The sequence below is a fragment of the Maniola hyperantus genome, chromosome 11 (genome assembly GCF_902806685.2).
Source record: "Maniola hyperantus chromosome 11, iAphHyp1.2, whole genome shotgun sequence".
NCBI classification, from domain to species: domain Eukaryota; kingdom Metazoa; phylum Arthropoda; class Insecta; order Lepidoptera; family Nymphalidae; genus Maniola; species Maniola hyperantus.
In genome coordinates, this window is record NC_048546.1 from 4,119,472 (window position 1) to 4,133,830 (window position 14,359).

A 14,359-nucleotide genomic window follows, 5' to 3' on the forward strand; every position below is an offset into this window, starting at 1 on the left:
AGTATGATTGATTATATGGTGCCGCCTATTACGGGAGCTTTCATACCGCCATTTGATCTCGTAGGGGAAACACCACTTGAAGGACTCCATGCTATCAAGTATTTTGTTATACTAAAGCTTTGGAAAATGTCTACGTTTATTAAAAAAAATTATACTTCTCAACAAGCGGATAAAATGAGAAAGCAGAATATGTTTGAAAAGATAGACGGGGAAAAAGGTATATTTAGTCAATCTACACTACTATATAAAAATGCAGATGGATCTGGGATACCTCCGCATTATCATATCCCAGTCTGCCACTTGACCAGCGTAGCAGACTATGGCCTAAACATTTCTAATTCAGAGAGGAAACCCATACGTATTAGTAGTGAGCCGTTGTTGGGTTGATCATAATGATGATGATGATTATACCACGTTGCCCCTACCATTAATGATGGGAAGGGTTCATGAACCTGCTGCTCGATTGCGATAGAATGACAGCAACAATGTTACGATCACAATCACCTCTCTGATTGGTTGACGCTCGCTCACTCTTGGCTACAATGCATCGTAGCAACAAGAATCGCACAAATTCAGACAATCACAACAATTGATATTTTAATAATGATGGATGCAAGACTTACGAAATCGACCTACTGAGCGATAAATACGAAACAAGAGAGGCACAAAAAATATTTTTGTGTTATTATCTCTATCATAATCTTAAACCTATTAGGCACTGTACAATAGAACTCATCTTTTTGTTTATTCTCACTTTTTTCGAAATTATTTTGATAAAAAAAATTCCATTACGACTTACATAAATTTTTCTTATCTGCCACCCAAAATTACATTAGCATTTTAATATTAAACGTCACTGAAGCGGTAAATAAATAAACTATTACCACAAAATACATACTTAATATTGAGTACAGTAGCTGGCAAGAAATATTGTACCTATAGACTGAGATTTCGGCTTTGTAGAGCGTTGTCTCTATCACTCATATCTACTTAAGTAACGGTTTGTAGGTCTCAGTGACTGAAACAACGCTCTATGACACCGCTTTGTATTTCTAAAGGCCAATGTACAATATTTTCTGCCGCATAGGTACTGTACTTTGTATTATATCCCACACCGGGTTAGCTTAGCACGGGAGCTGTGCAGGTGTGCGGGACGTCTCCACCTCAATTTCCATCTAGACCTGTCGCGTACTATAAAATGTTCTGTTTCATTTTAGCATATCAAGAAAAGGATATTTATGGACCACAGATAACAGTCAAAGATGGCGCGCTCCTGGATAAGCACGACAGTTTCTACATCACGACGAAGAGCTTGTTGGTGCTGTTTCAAATCATGGGCGTGATGCCCATTATGAGGGTACCAAAACGTAAGATCGAATTCAAGTTTTTTTAGTCTTTTAGATCAGTATATAATGAAATAGCGAAAACTTGGAAACCACAACTGATACTTACCACTTTTCCATGCATTTTGTCAAAGGATCGCTGTCTTCCGTGAGGTTGATGACTTCATACATTTCCGGCAGGGACAATTGGAAATTTATAATCTCTAAAAAGGCTCATGTCTGGTCTGATGGAATAAAGACAGTAAGTGGTTAGAAAAATTAACACTGTGTAATGGTATGTCAGAAATTTTTAAATTAGACTGGTTCGGACCTGAATGTATTATCGCTTAAGGCTTTTAAAAACTTAGGATACGCGGTGAATGATTTGAATTAAGGGCTCAATCATTTTGTGGATTATTTACCTATCGTAGGGTCACTAGAAATACTCTGGTTGTATAAACGTAATAAATATGGTATTAGCAAGCAACACAGCCGTGTTCGAGACTAGTCAGCATCATCTGCAAAGCCGTCCCGCTAAGCAATTGAGCGTCCCAGTACGATTCCGCGTAATGTAGAAACCGAGCAGAGTGATGTGGGCTCGAATGTAGCAATAGGAAGATCTTCCTCCGGGCTGGTACATTCTGCTTGCTGTTCCGGCTGTTATGTCTTATAGCTCTGTAGTGTAGTTAGTGTAGTAAAACTTCGTTTGCGCGATTCAGGCTTCATAGTTAGTGATTGAAGATACCTGTGGCGCCATCTAGTGTTGGATGTGGAGATCGTTATGTAGGTGTTAGTTCTATAAAATAATCACAGGGAGTGCGTGTTCAAGCCGGCGACAAGGAGCTCAACATATATGCCGCCTACCGACCACCGAACGAGACCTTCTGCGGTACTGATGTCCACACCCTCCTCGAGTCGCAGATCCCTACACTAGTCGTGGGGGACTTAAACGCGAAGCACCAAGCCTGGGGCTCGCGTGTCAACTCCGCGGCCGGAAGGATGTTACTCGAGGACAGCGAGCGCTACAATTATGGAGTATTGGGCCCGGGCGCGCCGACCAATATACCAACAACGCACCTCCACCAACCAGACGTGTTGGACATCGTACTGCATTACCGGCTGGACCATCCTATCAGTGTCGAGCCTCTATACGACCTCAATACAGAGCACCTTCCCATATTGGTCACGCTCAACCTCCAGCGCGATTTCACCATCCCGCGGCCTCCCAGCAATAAAACGAACTGGGAGAAGTACGCGATCGCGTTGTCGGAGCTGGAGCTCGTAGGACCTATCTCGACCGCAGCCGACGTTGACCGGGCCGCATGCACCATTACATCGGCGATACAACAGGCCAAGAGGGAGGCCACCACTACCAGGCCTTACACTCGAAGACGGGACCTGCTACCGAGCCCGCTCCGGGACAAGCTCGAGAAGAAGCGCGCCCTACGCAAGCTATGGGCGCGCACTCGCTGTCCACGAGTTAAGCGAGACCTCAACCGTCTCGCACAGGAGGTGTCACTGGCACTCATCGCCCGTGAAGATGAAGACTGGGAGAAGACCATTGACGCGGCAACTGAGTCTGAGACCACGCTATACCACCTGTGCAAGACGCTCACCGGATCAGACTCACCCGTCTACCCTTTACTAGACAGTCAGGGTACGCGAAGATACTCCGCCAAAGATCGCGCAGAGATTATGGCGGAGTATATGGAAGACCAGTTTACCCCAAACCCACCGGCCCAAGACGACACCGTGTACAGACACCACGCGGCGATCCAACATCAAATAGAGAACTTCCTGTCGGCCCAGACTCCTCCGCTTCAGGGAGATGACTATATCTCCCCATTAGAGCTGAGGAAGGCCGTCTTCCGACTCCCCAAAAGGAAGGCGCCAGGCTACGACGGGATCCCGATCGCCGCAATACAGCAGCTGCCCAAAAGAGGCCTCGTTGCGCTGACGAGGCTCTTTAATGGTATCCTCCGCACGGCCCACTTCCCGGACTCATGGAAGTCGGGGAAGGTGATCACCATCCCCAAACCGGGAAAGGACCGCCGCCTTCCAGGAAGCTATCGACCCATCACCCTTCTGCCACACATCGCCAAGCTGTTTGAGCGTCTCTTGCTGCGAAGGCTCGCCCCGCATACAAGCCCGCGGGCTGAACAATTTGGCTTCCGCAGCAACCACTCCACGACGCTCCAGCTGGCGAGAGGACTAAACTTCATCGCCAGTGAGAAGAATAGAGGATATTGCACCGTCGGGGTCTTTCTCGATATTGAGAAGGCCTTCGACCGCGTGTGGCATGCCGGCCTCCTGGCGAAGCTTCTCTCGACCAACCTGCCACCCGCGATCGTTCGGCTGGTAGCATCGTTCCTAGAGGGCAGGTCCTTCCGAGTGTCCGTGGAAGGCGTGGACTCCCAGCCGCGCCCGATACGGGCAGGAGTACCACAGGGCAGCTGCCTGTCCCCGTGTCTCTATGCGGTGTACACGGACGACATCCCTACCCTCGCCGAACATCTGCGCGAGGGGGAGGAAGACGTGCTGTTGTCACTCTACGCCGACGACAGCGCGTATCTCACGTCGTCATACCACCAGATCGTCGCAATCAACCGGCTGCAACGTTTGTTGGACCTGCTACCGGAGTGGCTGGACAAATGGAGGATGGCCGTCAACGTGGGGAAGACAGCCGCCATCCTGTTCGGCGCCCGGCAGCCTTACCGTCAACTCCGTCTACGAGGGCAGGACATAGAGTGGCAGACTTCGGTGCGCTACTTGGGGTGTCATATCGACGTAAGCCTGCACATGGTTCCCATGGTGAACCACGCCGTCAACCAGGCACGTGCAGCCACGTCGATGTTGCGCCAGGTCCTCGCCTCAAGCCTTTCACCGAAGACCAAGCTCCGAATTTACGGAGCCTATGTCCGCTCACGGTTGACGTATGCGGCCCCAGCCTGGTACTCATTCTGCTCAGAGTACCAGAGACGCCGCCTACAGGTCCAACAAAACAAGTGCCTGCGCCTAATCGTGGAAGCTCCGAGGTACGTGAGGAACGACGTCATCCACCGCGACCTCAAGACGCCCACCGTGGAGGAGTACGTCCGCACACTCGCGCGGCGCATGTTTGCGCGCGCGGACAACGGACCGTACGAGCACCTCCACGGCATCGCTCCACTTATCCCTAGACCGCCGACCGGGCGTCAACTACCTCGTGAGCTCCTGCGATCGCCATCATTGTCGCAGAACGCAAATGATCCAAGCGACGACGATTACGACGACGCGAGACCCACCGGACTTGACCTCGTCTCCGCGCTCGACGGCGAACTTAACGCCGTCGCGCGGAGACCGACCTCGGATTGACGACCCTGGACCGAAAACATCTCCGCGCGCGACAGTGCGAACGCCGCCGCCCGCGCGCGGAAAACAAACAAAGAGAACAAGTCCCCTAGGGCCATAAGCCAAGATTGGCAGGCCCAAGTCGGTGTAATTCCGACTTAAAAACAGTCACCAGGGCACAAAGTTGCCCTGCGCCCCACCCGGGTAAGGAGGCCATGCCTCGAGGCCCGTACCCCCGCTTGGCCGTTCCGGCCAAACGGAGAAGACCCGCTCATCATCTATAAAATTGCCATACCCCTTTCAAGCTTAACTGCTTCTATTTTAGAGTACCATCAATTACCACCAGGTGAGATCACATTCAAGCGCGAATGCGTCTCTGTTAAACTTTGCTTTCAATTTTTTCTGTATACTTTAGTCTTTTATTTTCCTTATTTTACTTCTTAGCTTTCCGCTAAAATGCGTAAGAGGTGCACTATACTCGACCCATACGACCTTGTTACCGCCAACTGATAATGAAATCATGTTATGAGTGAAAGCCCTTACTTCAGAAGGTCTATAGCGCCAGGCAAATCGCGTTACCTACCGAGAAGGTTTCTGCGATATTATGTTTATCTTTTAAATAATCTAAGGAAAAAAACGGACCACAGTTATTTTCTTAATACAAGATTTCCATACATTATTTAGCTATAATACTTAATAGTAGAAGGTAGTATTCTACCTTCAACAGTGTAGGTACGAGTATTTCGGTGGGAATAAAAGCACTCAATTTTCACGGCAACATCGATAGCATTCCCTCGAGTACAACTACATTTTTGAGCAATTACCGTTTCCCGCATGAATGTAGGTATCTGAAAATCGATGCTGCAAACTGTTCACAGATCGACTCTACAAAATGTGAGCCCAGAAAGAACGAATAAGGCCCAATGCACACATGTAGAGTGTAGTAGAACCGAGACGCAGCAATTTATTTTTAACAAGTCAAACTGAGCTTTTATTTCCTTTGGGCTTTGGCATAATGCCAGCAGAGCGAGTAAGAATGGCCAGATGGGCTTAGGTGCTCAAGATCTCTTCAATATCTCCTCCTGTTTTTACTAACTTGTAGCAATTAATGTCAATAGAGCCAACCCAACGATTAAGGAGCGAACTGAATTCCGTAAGGTCGGCGGTTCAATATCCACCCATTGCACTATAATGTCGTACCCACTCCTAGCACAAGCTTTACGCTTAGTTGGGAAATATTAGTCATGATTAATATGGCTAAAATACTCTTTAAAAAAATTAAAAAAATGTCAATGTAGATAAAATAAAATTTAAGTTGTTATCTAAAAGATTCTATTCCACTCTACTCCGTAGATATGTATCGGCCCTAAGCAGTGAGCATTCTTTGAATCTGCTCTGTATTTTGTTTTCATTTTACCAATTTCAGTCGTACATGCACGTTTATTTATTAATTTTACGAAACTTATTAGCAAATTAATGTGAGGCCCTGTTTTCTGAGGAAGTAAAGACTGTTTTCATTCAAGAAAACCTACTTTAACTCTAGAAAATGCAAGATGCATCTTGTTATATTTCAGATGCTCAAACAACTAAACGAACAACTTTCAACTGGATATCGAAGGCGACCATTTGGGCGTATCTGGTGTGGGGTTTAGAAAGCATCATTGTTATAAAAGGTACAATATTTAATTGACTGCCTCGGTGGTCTAGTGGAGGGGTCTCCAAACTTTTTAGCCTTAAGGGTAGGGTAGGTAGGTATAGTCTGCTACAGATCAAGATAGCAATCGGGGTATGAGGCGAGGACCCGCACCGGGTGGTACAAAAATACTACAAAGGTATACCGATTTTGATAGCTTATTGTTTTGTATGAATTCCCTACATCTAGTCATCTACCTATATCTTTTAACTAATATAACTGCGAAAGAATGTAAGTATGTCCGTCCGTCAGTATGCTTTTCAAGGCCCAACTGTTAAATCGATTTTGATGTAATTAGGTAACGAGATAGCTTGCATTTTGTGGAAAGGCAAAGAAGTCAAAGAATTGCGATGGAAATTTTAAAAACCTAAATCCACGAACGACGAAGTTATAGGTATCTCTACTTGGTACTTACAGAGATAGATATTCTGGAGATAGGAATAAGCTACTTTTTATCCCGGAAAATCGAAGAGTTCTCACGGCATTAAAAAATCCACGCGGATGAAGTCGTGGGCATCATCTAGTTATCTAAATATATATAAGGAAAAGGTGACTGACTGACTGACTGACTGATCTATTAACGCACAGCTCAAACTACTGGACGGATCGGGCTGAAATTTAGCATGCAGGTAGCTATTATGACGTAGGCATCCGCTAAGAAAGGATTGTTGAAAATTCAACCCCTAAGGGGGTAAAATAGGGGTTTGAAATTTGTGTAGTTCACGCGGACGAAGTCGCGAACATAAGCTAGTTTTATTATAAAGTCCATACAAAAACTTCTTAGTAAGATTATTATGAAAATTATAAAGTTCTTGGCTTTGTGACCTTAATTAGCGTTTTCAACGAAGCCATTTCACCCACACTAAGTTACGGGTACTTGGCACTTCCTTAGAAGCAAATAATTCTTCGGCTTTTATTAAATACTTTAGGACCCGGAAAATTTTGGTTCTCTGAATATTTTTATTTTCTGACGATGTTCTAGGCGCAGTAGCAGTGTTAAGCGCTGTGGTCTTATTAGTGGGACGTCCCAAGTTCGCTTCCCGTCAGGGGTTTAAAAGTAAAATTTCCTGGTCTCTGTCACTCATACATACATATGTGACGTTTTGTCGGTCTCAACGACAGAGACAATGCTCTACAAATGTGCTATCTCTTTCTAAAGGTCGATGTACTTTCTGCCTCGTACTGTACACTGATACTTCTTTTATTCTGATACAAGTTAGCCTTTGACTGCAATCTCACCTGGTCGTATAGTGATGATGTAGTCTAAGATGTAAGCGGTCTAACCTGGAAGGAGTATAGCAGTTTTTATTAAGCCCTTTGGTTTTTACACAGCATCGTACCGGAACGCTCAATCGCTTGTTGGCATGGCTTTGCCAGTAGGCTGGTAACTAGCCACGGCTGAAGCCTCCCACCAGACCAGACCAGAAATTTAGAAATTTTAAAATTCCAAACCCCTGCTGCGAAACGAACCCGAGACCTTCCACTACTAAGACCACAGCGCTTACCACTGTGCCAGGGAGGTCGTCTATGTGATATTTTTTTCGTTTCCTTGTATTTAGTGGGCAGGGAGCGACTCGCTAATTTCCAGCAGAGCTCTAATAAACGCTTCGACGAAGTTATCTACAACATTATTTTTCTGAGCATCCTCATCCCGCATTTTCTGCTGCCAATTGCCTCCTGGCGTCACGGTGCTGAAGTGGCGATATTTAAAAATATGTGGACACATTACCAGGTACTTGTCAAACTCGTTCTAGGAATAGGTATGACAATAATACAACGCGTGTGCTTTATTTATTTAAGGTGGAAGACACGGTCTGCACGCGAAATTCAAATTTAATTTGGTTTTTCGCAATTTGTAAACTAATACGACAAAGTAGGCTGATGGCATTCAAATTGAGCCCCTAGCAGTATCATCTTCACAGGCTTATATAAAAATACTTACTTGAAAGTGTCCAGTTTAAGAAATTAGTCAAAACTAGCTTATGCTCGCGACTTCGTCCGCGTGGACTACACAAATTTCAAACCCCTATTTCACCCCCTTAGGGGTTGAATTTTCAAAAATCCTTTCTTAGCGGACAACTACGTAATGATAGCTATCTGCGTGCCAAATTTCAGCCCGATCCATCCAGTAGTTTGAGCTGTGCGTTGATAGATCAGTCAGTCAGTCAGTCAGTCAGTACTAATAATGAGTTTGACGTGAGCTACTCACAAATTAGTCATTATTTTGACTTTCTTAAACTGGACACTTCCAAGTAAAGATTTTTATCTAAGTGAAATTAAAATGCCATAAGTTTACTTTGTCGCATTAGTTTACAAATTGTGAAAAACCAAATTAAATTTGAATTTCGCGGGCAGACCCGTGTCTTGGGCCTGAAACATACGAACTTTTGAATTTCAATTTAAAGCTATCGGCGCTTTATAAACTTGGAACCAGATTAACAATAATTTAGGTGGATTCTTCACACAACTTCACAACCATTTGATGGAAATCCGTTGAACACACTATCCTAAGTATAACTCACTTGAAGATTAGTTTTACTATGACTTTGAAAGTTGGATTAAATAAAGTTAGGAAACTATTCTAAAGTTTAAATTAAGATTAAGATTGTCAGTCAGATTTGAAAATAATATAGGTAGATACACTTTTAGAAAGATCATGAAGATCCATTCTAAATAATATCTGTCCCGGCTTTACTCACATGTTTAGTCGACGTTAGCCCGACTAGTTTCGAACCCATACGATGTCCTTTTTCAAGAAGGCAATGGATCATGAAGATCCATTGCTTTAATATTATACTTCATGGTCATCTGGTTGATGACCATGAAGTATAATATTAAAGCAATGGATCGGCGGCTCACTACTGAGTACGGGTCACCTCTCAGAATAAAAATAGTTTGATCATGATCAACCACGCTGATGGCCAAGTGTGGATTTGCAGACTCCACACACCTTTTGGAACATTATAGCTACAACAGCTTAAAACGCACATAACTCTGAAAAGTTAGAGGTGCGTGCCCGGGATCGAACCCCAGACCTTCCGAATATGAGAACGACGTCTTAACCACTAGGCTATATTATACTTATGTGATATAAACTTGACCTGCGCTATTTCAGCTAAAATACCTTAAGATAACTGGAACACCGATTATTTTTCCAAACTTATACTCATTGACTTGGGGCCTCTGCATTTTTTCTTGGGGTCTAAGTTTTGCTGTTATCCTCTCACAAAATTATCTCCAAGATGACTTCGAAATGTGGCATTCGTTTGCATACTACCACATCATTGCTATGTTAGATGGCTTCTGTTCTTTATGGTAAGTAAAAAGCTTAAAGCTTTAGGCTTCTGAAATTATGCTTAAACACCTTCCAAACGCAACCGCACACTTTGATCTACAGAATTTTGCAGAAAGGGGGTTACAGCAGATCATACCACAAGCCATACTGAGGTTGAGGCATTGAGGTCTATAGAGCGCACCTTGACTTTACTTAAGACCGCGACTGCGTTATATGGCATATGTCTGTCACGTTTTAACTGAAACTTTAAGTCTGAGCAAAGTCAATTTACCTACCTACGCTTCATAGATATCAGCCTGAATATGCTGCAAACGCCACATGCTACGAATTTTCAAATTCTTGTAATAAAATACATAACTATAATTTATTATATTCTACATAATAAATTAAAGTTCTAGCTGGATCGATACTTGATTAGCATTTGACTACTCATCATTTCTTGTTCAATGCCCAGATATTTAAGATGAGCTTAACCGACCTTTTGCTCTACCTTTAGCTGACATATAAGATACCTATTACATCAATTATTGTGTTTTTGCACATCCATCAGGTATATCAACTGCAACGCTTTCGGAACTGCTTCTAAGGGTTTGGCGCAAAATCTTCATAAAGCGTTGGAAGCCGAACATCCGGCTCTAAAGTTGGCACAGTACCGACATTTGTGGGTTGACCTTTCCCATATGATGCAGCAACTAGGTAAGGAACAAAAATATTTTATTACTAGATGATGCCCGCGACTTGGTCCGCGTGGATTTAGGTTTTTAAAAATCCCGTGGGAACTCCGTCTGCTAGCTTTTCACGGCCCATCCGTTCAACCGATTTTGACGAAATTTGGTACAGATATAGTTTGCATCCCGGGGAAGGACATAGACTACTTTTTATCCCGGAAAATCAAAGAGTTCCTACGGGAATTTGAAAAACCTTAATCCACGCGGACGAAGTCGCGGGCATTATCTAGTAAGTACTAATTAGTAGTTACTTTGACTATATGGCGCAACAAGGATGACTTTAAAACACAATTTTCAAGGATGTTTTGAAAAATAACGTGAAAATCTGATGAAATCCAGACTCCAGTGCGTTAAACAGCGAAATAAGCTATAAAATCTTTTATGTTTATGCCGTACTCGTAAGTACGTGTTTCCATCTCGGATACGTTGCGGTTGTAATCTCTTTGAAAATATGCAAATTGGCGGGACATTATGGAAGTAAGGATAACAGCGGAAATGTCCTTGGAAAGAAATAAATAAACATTGTTGTACCTTTTCTTCTTGAAGAATATTAAAATTTAATACGTTGTAATATAATTTCCTTAATAATAGTATCTATCAACTACGGTTCATGAGACACAGCCAGCTGACAGACAGACGGAAATATAGAGTCAGAGGGTCCCGTTGGCACTCTTCGGGTATGGAACCCCAAAAAAAACACGTTATTTTTCAAAAATCGCAAGCTTGATTGCGACATAAATCTACCATTTTTCACATTCACTGGGTTATTGAAATATGAATTTACGGGTGACGTTTTCTAAACTATAGGTACTTATATCATAAATATGTAATATTAAATATATCATTTCAACTTTCCAGGTCGAGCATATTCCAATATGTATGGTATATATTGCATGGTCATCTTTTTCACGACAACCATTTCTCTGTACGGTTCCCTGTCCGAGATACTAGAGCATGGCTTGAGCTATAAGGAAATGGGTCTATTCGTTATAGTGGGATATTGTATGACGCTGCTTTTCATCATTTGTAATGAAGCTTACCACGCCACTAGAAAGGTGAAAACGCTATAATTTTTAAGGTTCCGGTTTTTAAGGTCGTAATACGAGAAACCCTTATACATATTAAATTTTAAACTTAAAGTCTGTGGCCCAGCTGGAAGCGGGTGCGTCCTTCGGGGCGGCCAGCAGCGTATAGAACAAACTGCTAATATTTACAAGAAATTGATACTGAACTGGGAAGACGCGCGGACGCGTCCTAATCAAGAGCGGGTGCCGAGTGGCATGGAGAGTATGACATCGCTCGTAGTTTAATTAGTGTAATTGGCTTTATGGCCGTTCTAATTAAATAATAAATAAATAAATAATAATAAAAAAAATAAAAAATAAAAACGCCCCGCTGGCCGCCCCACAGGAGGCACTTGATTATGTGGTACCACAGATAGTGGTAGGTACTTATAGTACGCGGCAGGTCGAAATGGCAATCGTGGAGGGAACGAACGGGCACACCCGCACAGCCCCGGTCCCCGCCTCATACCTACTCCGATTGCCTTATAAACTGTCGCAGACTATACCTTAAGTATTATCTTCTTCTTCTTCCTTACCTTATCCATCGCTACGTGGGGTCGGCACAACATGTATACCTAAAGTAATTTACAAGAATAGCATAATTTCAGGTGGGCTTAGAATTCCAAATGCGCCTGCTCAACGTAAACCTAGGCTCTATCGATCGTCATACGCAACGTGAAGTGGAAATGTTCCTGGTGGCCATCGCCAAGAATCCGCCCATCATGAACCTTGACGGCTTCACTAATATCAACAGGGAGCTGTTTACTGCAGTAAGTAAAAGAGTTATTTTAAACATTTCGATTGTAGAGCTATGAAACGAAATTAGATAGAACTTCTAAATCCCTTTAAATACTTCCATCGCAGATAGAGCTATGAAACTAAATTAGATATTATTGATAGAACTTCTAAATCGCACCAAAAAGATTTACACTTATGTTTTCGCAATTCTTTATCTAAAGGATTGCTCGATAGATGCAGATGGATGACACTTGTTGAGGTACCCACTTGAAATGGATTCAATATGAACATTTTTTGGTCTAGGAAAAAAATTATCGCAGCAAAATAAATTCGGCTAGACAAACCTTAACCTTGTGATTATAGATTTTCTAGGTCTCTTCGTTTTAATTTTTTCTTTCAGAACATATCCTACATGTCTACGTACCTGATAGTACTGATGCAGTTCAAGTTGACGCTTCTACGGCGAGGTGCAAATAAAGTTATCAATACGATAGTAGGAGCAATATTCAATACTACGACTACGCTAGCTGATATAGTGGAAGAAGAAGAAGAAGACTAAAAAGAAGTATTACTACTTAGAGTACCCGGCAGGAAATATTGTATATCGACCTTTAGAAAGACTAGATAGCGGTTTCATAGACCGTTGTCTCTGTCGCCGTCGTTGAGACCGACAAACGTCAGATTATAAGTGGAAGAGACAACGCTCGACGAAACCTATTTCCTGCCAACTACTAGCTAATAGTTACTATACTAATACTTACTAATACTTTACTTTTCAAAAGTTTTCCCTTTAAAAAAGGACGAAATCTATAAACACACCTAAGTTAATGAAAATAGTTTCCATTTAGCCACGTCAAGCTATTAAAAGCTATAGGTACTAAGGTATAAATTATATTATAAATAAATAAATAGCAAAAATTATTGTATCTAATTAGATTAAGCGGACACAACCTAGAGAAATTGTGTGAATCAATTTAATGAATTTCTAATAAGTAATAACCAACATAAACAAGTACTTCGAATAAATTTAAGCATGATATTCTAATTTCACTTTTTCTATAGCCAAATAAATTTTAGTTTGATTTGATTTTGAACAATAATAAATTGAAAATTCTAATTTCACCACCTACATTAGGTATTATCTTGCAAATCCTGACAAATAGGGTACCTACAGTATTACCTATTTTGAATAAATTATTCGACTTAGACTTTGACTTTATTCATCGGTAACGGTTGTTTTAATTAATTTTGATTATACTCGCAGATCCTTATGATTCCACTATTTCCATTCCAAGGTTTATTTCCCTTTATTTGTATCAGAGCAATAAACAGATCGTAAACTGAACTTGGCTTACGAGATTCTCGTATTGATTTTCTCCAGAGAATTTCTTGCTTAACCTAGATTTAACCTTTTTATTAGTCCTATAAAGTTTGCTGTATTATGAAGAATATTTAATCATCTGGAGGGCTCGACTTGTTTTTATTTCTTCTAATACCTACCTACTTACTTAATTAATTTTTCTGCCTTTTTTGCTTTACTAAGGTATTTTCAAAGTAGGTACCTATCTATCTTTTATTGTGGTCCGTGAGTACGGCGGCGGCGTTAAATTCAAACGATTTTTTACACGAATATGGCAAAGTTATTGTTGTTATGGTATATTAATTATTACTCGTACGTACTTAGTTTAATTTTATGATTTGCCTGTATTTTATAAAAAAATATTTAGTCTTACACTCAATCATCTCAACTGTTAACTATATTTGTACGCCGACATGGCTAATGTGCTGGACTGTTTCTTAGATTCAACATCTTATGTACCACATTATGCAAATAAAGAATTATTCTATTCTGTTCTATTCTAAGTGATGACAAACGAAGAAAAAGTATTTAAATAAATACAACCTACCTAAAAGTCGATCAACGAAAAAATTTCAACCTTTAATAAAAGGTCAGCTTCCGGCTTTTAGAAAGGGTCTGGAGTTTCCCAATACTACGTACCTACCTACTCAGAGTATGAATACTAGGTACCTAGGTAGATATATTATTATGTTTTTACTCGCATCTTATGTTCAAAATAATGCTTCCATGCTTTAATTATTAAGATTTTAAAGCTTGAAATCTGAAATTTTATGAACACATTCTGTTTTATGGATAACAGTGGAGAATTGGTACCATCTTTGATGATGGA

General features: G+C 41.8%; 1 protein-coding gene across 1 annotated transcript; it reads left to right on the top strand.

Moving 5' to 3' along the window:
• Positions 1-166: 166 nt before the first annotated feature.
• Positions 167-12,729, top strand: LOC117986302 (gustatory and odorant receptor 22-like). Its single transcript, XM_034973139.1, has 9 exons — positions 167-226; positions 1,218-1,367; positions 6,227-6,325; positions 7,905-8,077; positions 9,461-9,660; positions 10,191-10,336; positions 11,227-11,423; positions 12,041-12,202; positions 12,571-12,729. Exons 1-9 carry the CDS (start codon positions 175-177, stop codon positions 12,727-12,729), a joined length of 1,338 nt encoding a protein of 445 aa, XP_034829030.1. The 5' UTR covers positions 167-174.
• Positions 12,730-14,359: the final 1,630 nt, after the last annotated feature.

Excerpts from the sequence above, each read along its gene's own strand:
- LOC117986302 (XM_034973139.1), top strand. The coding sequence starts at position 175 with ATGAGAAAGCAGAATATGTTTGAAAAGATAGACGGGGAAAAAGGTATA. Across the intron at positions 1,368-6,226 it reads CATTATGAGGGTACCAAAAC|ATGCTCAAACAACTAAACGA; the intron begins GTAAGATCGAAT and ends GTTATATTTCAG. Across the intron at positions 12,203-12,570 it reads ACAGGGAGCTGTTTACTGCA|AACATATCCTACATGTCTAC; the intron begins GTAAGTAAAAGA and ends TTTTTCTTTCAG.